Consider the following 16,497-nt stretch of genomic DNA (forward strand, 5'->3'; position numbering starts at 1 on the left):
AGATTCCGCTTGCGGTGCGCGTCGGTGTCGATTGAGAAATTGAAACAGCTTGTGTAATTCCAAAGCTTTAGGGTATGTCTACCTATTTTGTACCGATTCCGAGAGGAAATACCGCTCGACATACTAAAATGTATGATACTCGAGATACCGCTGGATTGACTGCGGAATCCTATGCTGTGCGGAAACGGAACCCGGCCCTCTGGTATCCCGACGAGAGAATATAATGCGTAGAGTACTTCTGATCAATAGTTAGTTAAAAGACGTTGGCATCATCCGAATTTGTTTTCTCACCGGACACGGGTTTTTCTTGCAGGGAACGGACGAAACATCTGAGCGTTCTATACGAAGTGTATTAGAGAGCGTCTAGGTTGAAGAAGCCATGTTCGTACTCACCTTGTGGTTTCCGGTCGTGAACGCACGCGGGCGAGCGGAGATGTCTGATGGCCAGTCATGTCCTGGCCAGGCCGCGACATCCTCTTGACGCATTTTCCACCAGACAATTCTCGTTTTCGGAGTCGCCGCGATATCTTCGGCATTGGGCTGTTCCAGCGTTCCGTAGTGTAAGGGACGAAGACCTAGTCTGGTAGACTGTTTGAAAATTTGATCTTTTAGCAAGCCAGTCAGTCAGCCAAGATGCACTGAGAAAAGTACCATATACTGATAACAGTCATGAAAAGGAGAGGACGCCAAACCCACAATTGGACCGCAAGTACCTGTATAGTCGTCTATGCCGGCCACGTAACCGGGAGGATCTTCCTCTTGCCAGACATTTTTCAAACGCAACCGATGTTGCTCAACGCTCGGTTGAACGCGCTTTTCAACGACCGTTGAAGGTGATTCACCGTAAACATCTTGAAAATGAGATGCAACCGCCAAGAGATGGTTCCAAGGATGGCCCAGTCGAGATTCATGCACGCCACGGTTCGAAGTGGGGCGCCTGGCGAGATTGGCCGTAAATTCTAGATCGCATACTTCAACAGATATTGAATCACCTCAACTGGCGGCAAAACTGAAATATTTTCTGCGGAATTACAGCATAGTCCATCATCTCTCCCATAAATCTGCATACCTGGCAGCTACGAGCGGCCGAAGGCGAGAAGGCATGAAAATTTTTCGTAGGTACAGTACAATTCATCGGCTGTGAAGATTGGATATTCACCGGGGATGGCTCAACGTTGATATTTGCAAGCCTCCCCAGCTGGCAGAGCCCCACTTTCAACTCAAATCTCCACCTCCAGCCATTCGCAAGGAATGAATAAATGTAGCACTACTCCAGTGAGTGGCCACTGATAAATTTCCTGCCGGCACGTTTTCAAGTGGGAGATGGGACCTTCCCTTTAATCTATTTCAGAAAATCTTCTTTTTTGACAGCCCCTCATCCTCGACCACGTCAGAGTTCCTTCGTTGACAATGGCGCAGTATGACAGGAAAGCCGCTGAACATCGCTGCCGCAAAATTGTCAGGGATTACAAAAAATGGTATGACAGTTTGAAGGGAGAGAACTACTCCTCAGACTCTGCGGGCTCCTCAGACTCTGCGGGTTCCTCGAAACCTACGCGCTCATCTCGTACGAAGCTGGGATCCACCCCCACAGAACATGATCGCGCATCGTCTCCAGCTGCAAAGCCTGAGAGCAGACGCAATCGGAGGGTTCGGTTTGAGCCCATTGAAAGAAGCCGGTCGCCGGAACCGACTCAATTCAGTCGGAATGATCAGACTCAGTCTGCCAGCAGTCAGTGAGTGCCTTTTTGCGCTATACGTTGCAACACCACGTTCTCGGCGAGTCCAATTCCTGACAGAAATGGCAGATCGATCAGACGGGAGCAGAAGGAAAGGAGCTGCCCGACTAGACGAATGAAGTGAGTACAATATTGAAGTCTTTTCCATTATTTTGGGAGCATCAAGCCAGGATGATCATGTGACTGACGCAAGATAGATCGGTGTCGAGAAGGCGCGAGCGTCGTCGGCAAACCGGTGGTAAACAGTTCCACCCTCGCCATATCAAATAAGTTCTGGGTGATGTTGAAAGCCCCATAAAAGAGAAAAGGGGTGTTAGAAGGAACCGGCGTCAATAGATCACATCTGAAAAAGGGCATACTGAGACACATTATGAAAAGGCTAGTTTTGAAATGGCTCTTATGACGATATTTCAATCGGCGCTCCCAGTTCGTCAATCACCAACCACGCTAGTACTAGCCATTGTGGAGATTCTTCGTCTCGTCTTGGGCTAAGGTGCGATCAGCGGCCGTCCTACCAGCGCCAAGTTGCATGGCCGGCGGGCATCGGCTCCCGAGTGTTGTTATACGCTTCGCATAGTCATTGTTACATTCTTTGATCGTGATATCTGTACTGAAATCTCTATTGAATTCGAATTATGTTTTGAATTGGCAGTCAGGACGCCGGAGGTCGCCCGACACGACGTCCCTAGTAAATATTCAAAAGAATTCAAATAGCAAGCATATGCCGGAATCTTCTGGTCAATGCGACCTGGTTCTGATCTGCATTCACAAGAGATCCGATCAAGGGCAACCACGTAGCGATTGCCGCCTCCTTGTGATGGGCTCTCAGGTTATCGCGACGCGAGAAGCCGCGCCGGCAGTCCGGAACCAGCAGGCATGCGGCTTTTCAGTAAATGGCTGGATAGATGACGCTGAAGGCCTATGAAATATCGAAGGCAACTTCTACACGCCGCAACACTGCATTTGAATTGTCGCCGCCGAAAGTGCCATGGTATGTTTGCTGTTGCGACTGTGGCTCAGGCGTCACGGGTGGATAGACAAAAGACCTGGTTTATTAGACTGTTCACAGGTTTGATCTTTTGACCAGCCGGACAGTCAGCCAAGACGTGCGGAAGAGAGTGGTATAAACTGACAATAATTCCAAGGGGGAAACGTCCAATCCACACATCATCCACGCCATGCAAATGGTCTGGAAAAACTCTGATTGCCAAAATTTTCTCAAAATTTATTTGCACTTTTCAACGTTCGTTTCAACGACTGTTGAAGGTGAATCACCGTAAACATCTTGAATATGAGATGCAACCGCCAAGAGATGGTTCCAAGGATAGCCCAGTCTAGATTCATGCACGCCACAGTTCGAATTGGGGGCTTGGCTTTGGCGAGATTGGCCGCAAACTCTAAAAAGCATGCTTCAACGCTGTTGAATCACCTCAACGGGCGGCAAAAACAAAGTGTTTCCTACAGATTTACAGTGCAGTCCACCACTTCTCCCATAGATTTTGCATACCTGGCAGCTACGAGCATCCGTAGGCGAAAATGCATAAAAGGACGCTCCACAACCGGTCTGGGAAATTCAGGACTTCCATCCTCATCCTCCGAGACAATCACGGTCATCTTGTCTGACCGCAGACTTGACTTATAATTAGTCTTGGCTTTCGCTGGCATGAGCCCATTGAAGTAAGAAATGCGCTCTCTCGCAGGACGGGCTCTGCATTATCAAGTGAACTCCGCAGGGACATCTGCGAAATCAAGAGACTCCGCAGTGACAACTGCGATACCAAGAGACTCCGCAGTGACAACTGCGATACCAAGAGGCTCCGCAGTGACAACTGCGATACCAAGAGACTCCGCAGTGACAACTGCGATACCAAGAGACTCCGCAGTGACAACTGCGATACCAAGAGACTCCGCAGTGACAACTGCGTTACCAAGAGACTCCGCAGTGACAACTGCGATACCAAGAGGCTCCGCAGTGACAACTGCGATACCAAGAGACTCCGCAGTGACAACTGCGATACCAAGAGACTCCGCAGTGACAACTGCGATACCAAGAGACTCCGCAGTGTCAACTGCGTTACCAAGAGACTCCGCAGGGGGACGCTGCGTCACGAATTGAACTCCGCAGGAGACCGCTGCGTCAACAAGTTCTCCCTCACAGCCTTGAGCCCTGTGATTGTATAATTTTGAGCTTCCATGCAGCCTTGAGCCCTGCGTTATCAATTTTGTGCTCGTTTAGGTGACCCGCGGCGCCGCGGTGCTCGTCCTGATCCTCTGACCACATGCAGGCACCTCTTCGCGGTGTCAGAGACTAGTATTCGAGGGAGTTACTCGAAGAAGCCAAGACCTGCTCCAAAGAATCCATACAGATTTAGAATCTTCTCAAGAGCTTTGTGTGTTATATGGTTCTGCTTGCTCGTAGAGTTCCCTATTCGTATTCCTTGTTTGCGTAAAGGATTTTGTAGCCTTCAATCACCCGCTGAGCTTCGAGGATGGGCATTCTCTTCCATAGGATGCCATGTAGAAAGTATATTGGATTATTAGGGCAATGATTATCCGGTGCATGATAGCGTGGGCCAATCTGGGTGATGTCTGCAACTCGAGTAGTCTCCATTGGTGTGGAGGCTTGTCCAGAGACCGACTAGCGGTGGCGGCAGGAGTTGTTTGTCTGTGGTGGGTTGCGAATTGCGGGCATCGAGGATGGATGACGCATGTTGAGGGTCAGGATCGAAGGAAAACCAGTGTCCGGTGAGAACACAAATTCGGATGATGCCAACGTCTTTTGACTGACTGGTTGACCAGAAATACTTTACGCATTTTGCTCTCTCCTCGGAACCAGAGGGGGTTCCGCTTCCCGCACAGCATATGATTCTTCAGTCAATCCAGCGGTATCTCGAATATCATGCATTTTTGTATCTCCACCGGTATTTCCTCCCAGAATCTCTGCAAAATGGGTGGACATGATGAGTGCACTATTGTACTGTAATGGAAAACTTAAAACAAAACAGTTGCGCCTGGGAAGGGAATATAGCTATGAGGGTCACCGCTCGCGATTGAGACTCCATTCTTGCGATAGAATCTGTCGAATATACGATGGGCTAGTCTCGCCAGCCGTCTACTAGTCACAATTCTGCTGTTGCATATTCAAATGAGCCCGAGGTTTTTTGAATGAGAATCTAGTATAACCACGATGGCGATTTAATTAGTGATACTCTCAACTGTTTACGTATAAGCAGTTTCTGTTGCTTGCTTAGAGTGACTTCCTGGGGTAAGCATCTGTTCACAGATTGAAATACCTGCAAAGGACAAGCAGGATGCGACAGTGCTACTTATATGAGATACGCTAATTTGAACCGATTTTATAGCCTATGTGGCCCCAGGAGCTCCGACGCGGCTTTTGGACCTCAACCTATCCCCTAACACTTGTTTCCTAGAATCACGACGGGCGTTCCTGTGAGTGGTTCTTTTGAACCTGGGAATTATAAGCTCCTGGGAGCCTCCCATTTGCCTCTAGAGATCTAAGAATTACATGCTAGCCTGAATCAGAAAGCTAGGCTGATGCCTCAGACTGAGCAAGAGATATAAAGCGACTATTCCTTCAACCGATACGTTTTGCGGTCTATTTGAGTACCATTTGGAATCTTGACGTTTGTACATGGTACGATTTTAATATTCAAACAAGTGACGCAAATTCTCGAATGCAAGAGTTCGAAGATGCTGCTGCAGCTCCCTCCAGAAATCCTTCTCTACCTTGCAGGCTTCTTGCATTCATCGCGAGATCTGCTTGTGATGGCTCGTGTGAACAGACTTTCAAGAGACATATTCCTCCCGTGTCTCTACGCCTTCAACGTTCGCCTTCAGGAAAGCTCCGCCTTGATCTGGGCCGCTCGAAACAACAAAATCATTCTGGCAAATCGTGTGCTAAACGAATATCGAGGAAATGCCAACACGACCGATTATAGATTGCGCACACCTATTTTTCACGCTATTCAAGTCGGAAGCGAGGAAGTCGGAAGCGAGGAAGTCGGAAGCGAGGAAATGATTCGAACTCTTTTGGAAAGCGCGGCAGACATCAACTGGCAAGATGACCAGCAGCAGACCCCCCTACTGTACGCTCTGCAGCGGGGACGCCTGTCCATGGCGCGCATTTTATTGCGACATTTCCATCCATCAGTGGATTGTACGGATTTGAAGGACCGAAATGCCATCTGGTATGCTGTCGCCAATTGCGATGAGGATTTGGTGCGACTTCTCCTGGAACTGCAAAGCGACATATGGATGATGGACTGCCGACGGACCACCCCTCTCAACCTGGCCATTTCCAAACGGAATTTGCCCATCACCCAAATGCTGCTTCATCATGCAGAAGCTTATCCTTCACAACCTCGACTGGTGGACGTGAATGCCGGAGATCACCCGCTTTGCTTAGCCGTCGACGCTGGTCTGAAAGAAATCGCTCAAACCCTGATTATCTATGGTGCAGATCTCCATGTCACGGACGGATACGGCCAGCCCTTGTTGCACCAAGCCGCCAGCAACGGGCATGATGACGTCATCCGACTGTTGCTGAGCCACGGAGTCGATGTTAATAGTACCGACCCAGGGGCCCACACAGCACTGCATTTCGCTGCATTTTATGGGCACAAGTCAACTACAAAGCTACTTTTGAGCACGCCTGGAATTGACATTGATGCTTGTGACGGCGAAGGAGCTACGGCTCTCTGTGCGGCCGCTCGTGGGAACCACCGATCCGTCGCATTGCACATCTTGGCCGAGGAACCAGCCAATGTCAACGCACGCTGCCTAGGCCAAAAGACTGCTCTTCACTTTGCGGTTGAAAATAGAAACTTTCTCCTCGCTTGTCTGCTTGTGGACTTGGATTCACTGGACCCAAACATCTGCGATGACCAGGGGTGGACAGCCCTCAGCTACGCGGCGGGCCAGGGCGATCTGCGGATGTTGGAGCTCCTCCTTACTCGCACCGATCTGGATTTGAATGTTTCACGAGCATCTCCCATTTATCTTGCTGCTGAAAGAGGACATCTGGAATTGGTCCGCCGACTTGTCTCCCTTGAAGAGGTTGATATCAATCAGACTGTCTGGCACAAGTCTCCTCTATTTATTGCAATCGAAAACGGCTACCGTGATGTTGCAAAGCTGCTTCTTGAACAAGGGTCTCGACTCGATGTTAATGCAAAGACCTCTCTTGGGGACACCGCACTACACATGGCTGTCTCTTATGGGAACCTGGATATTGTGGAGTTATTACTCAAAGACGATCGACTAGATGTCACAGGTGCTAATCGATATGGAGAGTCAGCCCTGGAGCTAGCAACCCGTAATGGGAAGGAGCACGTTGTCAGGCGTCTTTGCCGCGACCGCCGAGCAAGAAATGTTTGCCACTTCCGGGGTGCCATGGAAGCTACATCGAATATCCGGATTCTTTATTTTCTTCAGGGGCAGTTGTTGATACATGGCGTGGAACACGGTGTCCGTCGGTCAGCTCGACTTGCCGGAGGATCGTCCCAGTTCGCGGAGTCTAGCACGTCGCCATCGCTTCGCCGGTCAACACGCATGTCACAATCGCGCCTTGACAGATCTTAGATAACATGTTACAGTCAATATGGAGTTTCGATAATTTGAACAGGCTTTTCAGAGGATCTTCTGTAGGTCAATCATGATCCCGTGCAAAATGCTCGTATAGAAATATCAGAATGAGATTACTAGTCAATGTTCGTATGAATTAGATACGTAAAAGATCAACGGTGATCCGTTGATGTGCTAATGTGTTGATGTTGATGTGTTGATGTCGATGTCGATGTCGATGTTGATGTCGATGTTGATGTCGATGTTGATGTCGATGTTGATGTCGATGTTGATGTCGATGTTGATGTCGATGTTGATGTCGATGTTCGTGTTAAACGTTTCAACATGCTTTGCTAAACCTGGGCATTCTGACATTATAACTTTCGACTTTACCACATACTTTGTTTAGATTCAATCCCAACGCTCACCAGTGCTAGTTAACAGGGAATCGTTGGTCAATGGAAATGACCCAGATATCAAAACATTGTATACCAATCTAGGTGGTATGACATCAAGAGGAAAGAAGATTGGCTTCCTGGCTCTAGGTAAGGGCACTTTTACTATGTCGAAAGTAATAATCTATCATCCCTGACCGTCTGATCTAGGCTCTCAATTATATAAAGGGCTTCCCCAGTCTCCAGTCGCCTCCTTGTTAATCTCCGGGAAGACAATCACTTGGTTGTCAAAAGACCACGACAGCAGAACATGAAGATTGACGATAAAGGTATGCCCAAAGCACTGCACCACAACGTGATGTTCTAAGCTCATCACAGTCTAGACTATATTAGCCTTCACGAGTTTTGGTCCACCTCGTCCGACATCCCAGCAACGCCACCCCTCCTAGCCACTGAATGTGATGGTACTCTGCTAGATTCAACTATCGGAGGCCAACGTATTGACTCTAGCGGTTCGATACCACCTTCAGTGAACTGCCTTCTTTTTCCTGACCCGGAGAATCCACAAGCAGCCTTCAACTGGCCGGGCCCAGATCTTCTTTCCCCTACGACTCAATGCGAAGATATAATGCTCTATATGTCGGCATTTGTTCCAGCTAGGCTACTGCATTGGGTGGAGATACGCCTCACGGAGCTAGATCAGCTCACGGGCCAGACAATTGAGGAGCATCTGTTCCACCTGTCTTCGACCGCGTATGGCAGATGTGATCTCTACTGGGTGCGCAGACAAATTATGGATATCATCTCTAGCCCTAGGGATGATCAGCCGAGACACTTCCGATTGTCCTTACGACCGCGCACGGAGCTGCCCACATATTTCCCAGATGCGGCCTTCCCTTTGCACACAAACCCTTGGCAACAGGCCTGAATCCAGTTGAATTTGTACAAAACTTGACAGATAATTACAGGTAGCCTCTCTGGTAGGCCAATGAAACGGCTCATTGTCACTGCTGATAAGTTTTTGGTCGTTTTAGGCCTAATCTGAAGTAAGGTTCTCGTTAGGGAAGATTATCGCATAAGGGGGACCTGCTATACAGCATTATAGTGACGTCAATTCTAGCTAACGAAAAGCCAACTCACAGGTGGGAAAAGGCCGGTAGTAATGGGTCTCTATCTCCGGCTCCCGTTCCTGAGCCAGATCTAGAAAAGGTTGGAGATTATTCGTCAATCCTATTTGCTATCGAGCAACTCATATATTGTAGAACTAGGGGAGCTGACCAGATTTTCCTAGAATAGACCAGGCACCTAGAAGGACGTGTGATGAACCCTGGCCTCTCTTCTGCGTTCCTGGGGCCAATAAGCCTGCTATTTGCGACAATATACCCTGCTTCTCAGAGCAGCATGAAGCTCCTGGGACCACTGCCGACTTTAGCAATTGTTAAAGGTGCCAAATCGGCTTGGCTCCCTGAGGTCCATACGCTTTCTGGAACGGCCTAAAGGCAAACACATCACTAGCAACCCTCCGTCTTGCGCGTCATGCTCAGTAAGAAGAATGAGTCCGTCCAAATAGTTATTACTCCTTGTGAATGGTGCCTAGGTCATACTGTATGGAGTCAACAAGTTTCCTATCTGGTGAGTTATGCCTAAATCATAGCAATTTCTTTATAAAAGAGAACAATCGTTTGTGCGACCACGTTTTGCATGCTCATTTCGGTTGCCTGTAAATGTGGTGCCAAGATAGAAACTGAGCAGATGTTTTGCACGCATGTTGACTCATTGTTAAGCGGACACCAGGAAAGCAGTGGGCGAACGCTTACGCATCACCAGCAAAACGTGAGCCCCGCCGTTAACGTTGAGCATCAACTAGAAACCACCGAGCGCCTGGAACGTTCGCTTGTCAATCCTACATGCAAGGCTCAAGTAAGTGAGGCACTTGCCCTCATCATATGACTGTTAGAGTATGATAGAAAGGTGACCGTTGCTAACATGTAATAGGTCTCATGGTTCAGTACGGAAGCTAGAATATAAATACTGTCACCCTTCTCTACTTCTTTCCCAAAACCAACTCATTCGGATTCGCCTACGCGACATTCAAGAATGACAACCAATCACGACACCGACACGAGCGAGGATGATGGCCTGATGGCTCAGGCGAACGAGCCGCTTAAACGCGAGCTGCTCCAGAGCCAGAAACTCACTCTCACTACATACCGAGCGCCTCGACGCGTGGTGTCTCTCGGCATCTCCCCCAGCTACGTCAAAGACTGGATGCCAGCAGACGCTTTTCGGGAATTGTATCAAAATTGGTACGTGCCGGCCTCCTCCGCTGGACAAACGCTAATCCACGCATGAAGGACGCCATCATCGAAAGATTCAATCTTGACCGTCAGAGCTTCCAGCCATTGTTGGAAGACTACAGTGACCATCTCTCAATCATTGTTCCCGATCAAACACTTGCCGACCAGCCAGCGGAGCGTGAGAATCGACGCGCACTGGGTTTCATTCAGTACGAACAAAAGACCGGTCGCATCACGATCGCAAATGCAGCATGCAACTATCCATTAGTGCATTAGCTATGGGGTTCTCAACCAAAGATGCGCACATCATCTTGTGGGACGTCACGGCGAGGGTCTCAAGCTGGCGGCCTTGGTTCTCTCTCGAGATAGCTACAATGTGAGTATCGCCGCGAGTGGTTGCAATTGGAGGTTTGACATGCACACAGACGCCGCTTCGATTCCTGTACTGTGACGCCATCTCAGAAAACCAAGTCGATCGAGTGGACCGATCCTGCCCTAGACATGGCAAGCCTACGTTACCATGTGCGGAGGCAGTGGTGATCGGCGCGACGCGGGCCAAGTCAGGCCGACCAGTCGCGCTAGACGCGTTTGTGGATTGGCTCCGCTTGACGACGATGGACATTCGCGGGCTCACCTGCCCTTCCGGCATCATTTCCTCACCACATGGTGACTTGATCCTTGATCCCCAGCTGCGAGGTCAGCTCTATCACAATGGGATCACCTTGGCTAATTCCACTGTGGGCGGGGCATTCCTCTTCGCGTATAATTTTGCCTATTCATCCACCTGCCGCGACCGTCGCAGACTGGCATCCTGGCGGGATGCGGCTCGCCAAGTACAACAGATATGGGAGGAAGCTCTATGCAAGCAGGTAGACACCATCTTGCCTCTACTTGTCGATCTGTTGCGAAACCATGCCCGTTCTGCCGACGCCGAGATGATAGGCCCTCATTTAGAGCCATCGGCGGCGCGTCAGATCTGGCAATACCTGCTGCGCGAATCAGCAGATAAGGAATTCTTTTACAACGAGAGCTGCAATGATCAGGTATGTACTTGGGTATAGACAGTGTCGCATTTTGATAGCTGATGCAGACAGACCACGAACATGATCCGGGACAACCTCGGCAAGCGCCCGGCACGTCTGCCGGACACGCTATGGCACATGCTGCGTGCCCACTGCCCCATCCGAACCGTCGAAGAGGAACAGCAAAAGCTGTTTAAGGATGCAAAGCCCTGCGTCGTCCCAGACACAACATTCGCAAGAACAGTCGACTGCGCGTTGCGAGCCTGCTTCGCTCTGCTGAGTTTCACCGACCATATTCAGGTATTCTACGTCCGAGGCTCAGCCGGCAAAGTCGACGCATACTTTGACAAGGGACAGGGTACACTTAAGATACATTGCCGATGGTTGGACTTTGCTTGTACGCACCACCGGTCATTCTGCCGGCCCTGGTATCCGAGCAACCTTGCCGACACAAACGCCCCCTTTTTCTGTTGCCATGTGGTGGAAGAGCTCCTGGTTCGAATCAATTGCATCCATGTTCAAAGCGCACCCGACGTCTCGGCCAGCGGAGATAAAATTCATGCGTCAGATTGGACGGCGACTGCGATACCTGCTGCACAGCATCAAGTTGGAGCCATACCCCAGGGGCATTCTGGTCAGTTGGGAAGACAATGAGACGGAATCCGTTCGCACGCTCGGCCCAAGCGGCCCGGACTACCATGTTGTGCTTCATGATGACAATTGTGCAAACGCTGAGACGGCGCTTCTCCACGATAAAGCAGGTAAGTGGTCATTAATCATCCAGGGAACAACAGCTGACCCTCTGGTACAGCCCTCCCCAGCGAAGTGGTGCCCTGTGGCTGCCGCCAGCAGTTCGCTCGCCAGACACACCGAATGTGCCTCTTTACCGGTCTGTCTCACACATCGACATATTATGCCATGATTGCGTTGAATGAAGATCGAGCTTTTTATGGAGTGCCGTCTAATCGACTATTGCCGGGGTCGTATGAGAAGGTGGAAAACATCTCCCAGTAGACTATTCGGAGAGCGCCTTCGCTCTGCGCTCGGCAATGGATGGTGATCTGACAGGAAGGACGGAATGACCCATCTTACCAGAAGACAAGTGGTATGATCATTGATATGAAACCAAGCACATTCTATGCTAACACTCCATACCAAGGCTGCGGAGGTTGCTTCGGATTGGCAGTTATCTTATCTTGGATGTGAACAATGTCAAAAACCCGGCTCTTCCCAGGCTTCTGCGATGAGCAATGTGTGAGGGATTATTGGGCGGGCGTTATGTGTTAGCGGTCTCGGTTGAAATATGGTCTGTGACTTGAGCAATGATATGAGGAAATGGTCAGCTAACAAGTGTTAGGGGCCTGTGATGACCCGGGTCATTTCATCTAATGTCCAGTCTACCTCCGATACTCTATCCACTTGACCCTCCCACATCGGGATAACCTTGCGTTCACGTTCGGTTCAGAAGCTACGACCGGCGAGCCGACCGACGGACACTGCATCCTGTGCTAGAGAGTGCTCGTCTGTGGTGCGATGACACTGACTGCACCAGTCGACGATCTAAACCTTTATTCTGAGGGCTATCCGTGGTATCCGTACGTTCCATCACTGGAGCTGTTTCCGCGTCTTCACGTGCTGGGTTAGCATTTGCTCTTGTTCTCGTTGAGCGGAGCAGGACATCCGGAGCATCGTCACTTCGGCTACATCGAGTGAGCTCTCATAGGAGAACATGTCTGACATCATGCTTCAGCCATCTTCCACACGGCTCAGATGAGCCAACCCCCGGCACTGTTTACGTCGCAGGACCACTCTCACCCACCTGCTTTTCAATGTCTCCTAAACAAAACGAACAAGGGACAGCCGCTGTCTCATCGCTGGGAGACTGCAGTTCTTTTGCATCCCCATCCCAATATTGAATCCCGACAGGTATTTGTTTGAGCTGGCAAGCTACACCATGGAGCGCTATTGATTCGTAGCCTCGATGCCGTGACCTATCGGACGAATCTATCCGACGGCCCGAGAGGAAGCGGGTATGAACTAGAAGTGTTGAACTGTCCTCTTTTTGGGGTGACTCTACCGGCCTAGAAGGACAGCTACATATCGATTGCTGGCTCTAGTTCGCGTGAACATTGGGGTGCCGCGCCAGCGACCTCGGGGTATGCCTGTCTTGTTCCCTGCTCCGAACAGCAGCCTCATACCACTACTGATCTAGCTGGGCAGCTGGTCACGGTCGGTGCTATCTGGAGCAGAAAGTTCCTCATGACATCACATGAAGTAGGTCGTAGCGTCCGGAAATCGACAGGCCGTGTGGCGATGTTGCCAATTACTTCCTGATTTTGATGTCTTGGAACTTGACGGAGTTCTTGCACCGCGTACCCGCCTTGCGTGATCCACAGCGAATTCGGGCCTTGGCAGAGAGGCAGACACCATTTCATTCGTATAGGATCGTTGTAAAGACGTCGAACCTCAGGGCCTACCCGACCGAGCACAACGTTACCCACCCAGGGGTTATCGTCCGCGAGGAAGGATGTTAGTAATGCAGACCTCAAGCTGCGATGATTCTGTTATCACAGCTCCCAATTGCAGGGTCTCTCATAACTTCACACCTCATGGGCGGTTGCTATATCAGAGCGTGGGGCCAAGTCGTGATATTCCTAGAATGAGAATCGGGCTATTCTCAGGTCACTCGACTACGTCTCTACATAACCCATCTCTTGCGCAGATGACCTATGATAGTCGCTGGTTCTTCTTGGGTGTTGAAATATTTAAACCAACGTTGAATTGTTTAAACGGATGTTGAAATAGTGTTGAAGAGAATCAACCGACCCCGGTCACACCTCGATTGCACCCGTGGTTCGCCTTTTTCGTCAAGATGCACCCACCCTTTATCGAATTTTCCATTTTCTGCGGTGAGTATTTTCAGCAATCCATCGTGAAAGACTGCATAGCCCAAAAACATAGTTCCATGGGTCTTTAAATGTTCCGCAAATCAACTGCACAAAATCCTTAGCCTTGATTCAAGCGTTTTCCTTTTACAAATAACCATTGCCAGCTTAACGCCTAGGAAAGTTTATAAACAATCACTCTTTCCCATCTCATTTACTCAGTTTCATTCAGAATGGCAAATCGCATTACCAAGACCCCTACCTTTCGACCAGGCCATTATGCCGCCAAGCTAGCCAAAGCTCTCGAAGATGAAGCTAAAGCAAAAAACCGCTCTCGTCATAAAGATGCGGCTGGATGCGAATCTAAGTCGTCTGGGTCAATACAAATGGGGCCTGAAAGCCATAATGGCAGCAAAGTTATACACCAATCCGATCGAGAAACGGAATTGGTCGATTCTTCACCAGACAGACTGCACCAATCTACAACACATGCGAACAACCGGTTAGTAAATGAGGCGAACGTCCATATATTTCTGTTCCTCAATGCTGATTAATCTTGCTCAGACCTTCGGAGCAAGTGAAGCAAGGTCCCTTCAAAGCTTTATCCGAAAGAGCGAAGCAGATGGAACGAGGCAGAGAGTGGGAAAGCAACGCTGCTAAGCGACTGCTCAAGCGAGAGCTGGCTGGCGAAATCGAAATTTTGAAGGGCGAGATGGAGGATCTTAAACAAATGGTCATCTCTCTTCAACCCCTCCTGTCTGAGCGAAGCAGGGGAAAGCGAGTCGCTTTCCAAGACGGACTCAGCTAGATAAATATAAGCCCTGTCGAGGATTTTCGATGCAATGAACCGCTTTTTTCTTCTAAAATATAACAGTGAATATCTCCGCAATGCATATTCTCCAGTAAACCCATTCATTCATTCACTTATTGCCTAAAGACTAAGGTTGAAAAAATGATTGTCAGTGGATTGCTAGTGTTTCTATAGCAGTCCCCAATTAATGACGTGCGCAACTCATAAGACTGGAGTGGTTGCTCCCTTGTAAGTTCTGGCAATAGCTGTCTTGTCATGATCCATCGAAAGAACCTTTCCACGATATACGACAATACCTTGGAAATGACTTTGGATGAGAACAGCCGAGCCCTGCATCGCTCGTGCTCGCTATAAGTAGGACACTCTCGCGTTTTCGCCGCCAAATCATCACAAGTAGGTGATAATATTTTAAAGCAGGTCTACGACTCATTTTCCAAGAAATTAATACAGTCTCGCGATATAAGAGCCCGTCCTTGGTGAAAGCGCAATGTTAAAGGTAAAGCCGAATGCTTATTAGACCTAGAAACCGTGCGCATCCAGGGGAATGTAGGGGACATTTAGAAGAAACACACAAATGACGTATCCGAGTCCAATTGTCCAATTCTGCGCTGACTGTGGCATTGTACTATTAACAACATACCGAATGCCATCTAATGAAGACTGAATGCATCTGGGCCATTGAGGACTCCTGGATCGAATTGAGAACGCACACGTGTCCTGAATAAGATGATGCGGGCGTCGGGACGATTCTGGGAGGTACTGAATAGAAAAATCAGTGAACAGCAGTTATTTGGTCTAACAAGGCCCTTGGGATCAAATTTGTATTCACTCTACCTAATTGACAAACTGGGGCTGCCATACTATTGGGAAACGCACGTGACCCTAAGTTTTTGGCCCTGTGACAGTACTACTCTGCGGATCGATATTTGCAGATCGCCTGGTGTACCATGGATCATATACCCGGAGAACTTTTATAAATAATAAGTGTCTCACCGTTGAATGGTGATGGTCAACTGTTGTGGTGCGTCAATCGTCAACGTTAAGAGAATTCTTTGTCGTAAATGGCCTGTCTTCGACTTTCTGCCCAGCATCTGGTTGTGAGGGACGGAAGACTTGGTATAGTCGTAACATTTGTGAAGAGGGGGAAGCGTCGAACCCCCCAATTCGCCCGCAAGTCCCCGTGGGGCCGTCCAGGCCGGCCATGTAACGACGTGGAGAGTTTCCCTCTCGCTAGGCATTTTTAAATGCACTCCTCGTCGTTCAACGCTCTGTTAAAGGTAGTTCACCGTAAACAACCTCAATGTGAGAGACAATTTTCAAGATACGGATCCAAGGGGGCGGCCCGTACGGCGGTGTATAGACGCCATTCGCCAATGCATAATTAATAAGCAAATTTACCCGGCAGAATTTTGATTATGACCAAGTCCAACCTCACTGTCGCATCATGCACGGGCCACGAAGGACTTTCTCCACCACCGAAACCTGCCTATTTGCTGCAGCCATAAAATCGATCAGAAGCACCTATCAGATTCACATTTCCAACAATTTATCTAGCTTCTGAGGGCTTAGTTGTTAGGCAAGATCAAGAGATCGTGTGGTAGCCTGCTTTGGGGAGGTAGAAAGGGGTGAAATAATCCTCGGCGGAAATTGGGGGGAAGGCCTAGTATTAAGGAAAGAGACGAATCACATGACAGAGATTCTGCCTGAGGGGTAAGGCATTAAGGGGGACGGCCCTAAAGGCGGTCAAAATATGCATGATTCCTGA

At 49.3% G+C, this 16,497-nt stretch overlaps 2 protein-coding genes across 2 annotated transcripts; one reads left to right on the forward strand and one right to left on the reverse strand.

Annotated features, from left to right (window-relative positions):
• Positions 1 to 7,517: 7,517 nt before the first annotated feature.
• N7473_001707 (uncharacterized protein) lies at positions 7,518 to 7,697 on the reverse strand (the record flags this gene model as incomplete). Its single annotated transcript, XM_057147647.1, has 1 exon — positions 7,518 to 7,697. The coding sequence occupies one exon, from the start codon at positions 7,695 to 7,697 to the stop codon at positions 7,518 to 7,520; it is 180 nt and encodes a 59-aa protein (XP_057011301.1).
• Positions 7,698 to 14,154: 6,457 nt separating this feature from the next.
• On the forward strand, positions 14,155 to 14,729 carry N7473_001708 (uncharacterized protein; the record flags this gene model as incomplete). Its single annotated transcript, XM_057147648.1, has 2 exons — positions 14,155 to 14,423; positions 14,486 to 14,729. 2 exons carry the CDS (start codon positions 14,155 to 14,157, stop codon positions 14,727 to 14,729), a joined length of 513 nt encoding a protein of 170 aa, XP_057011302.1.
• Between the last annotated feature and the right edge of the window lie 1,768 nt (positions 14,730 to 16,497).

This window comes from Penicillium subrubescens, assembly GCF_028828155.1.
Source record: "Penicillium subrubescens strain IBT 31985 chromosome Unknown utg000002l_segment0_segment0, whole genome shotgun sequence".
Taxonomy (NCBI): Eukaryota; Fungi; Ascomycota; class Eurotiomycetes; order Eurotiales; family Aspergillaceae; genus Penicillium; species Penicillium subrubescens.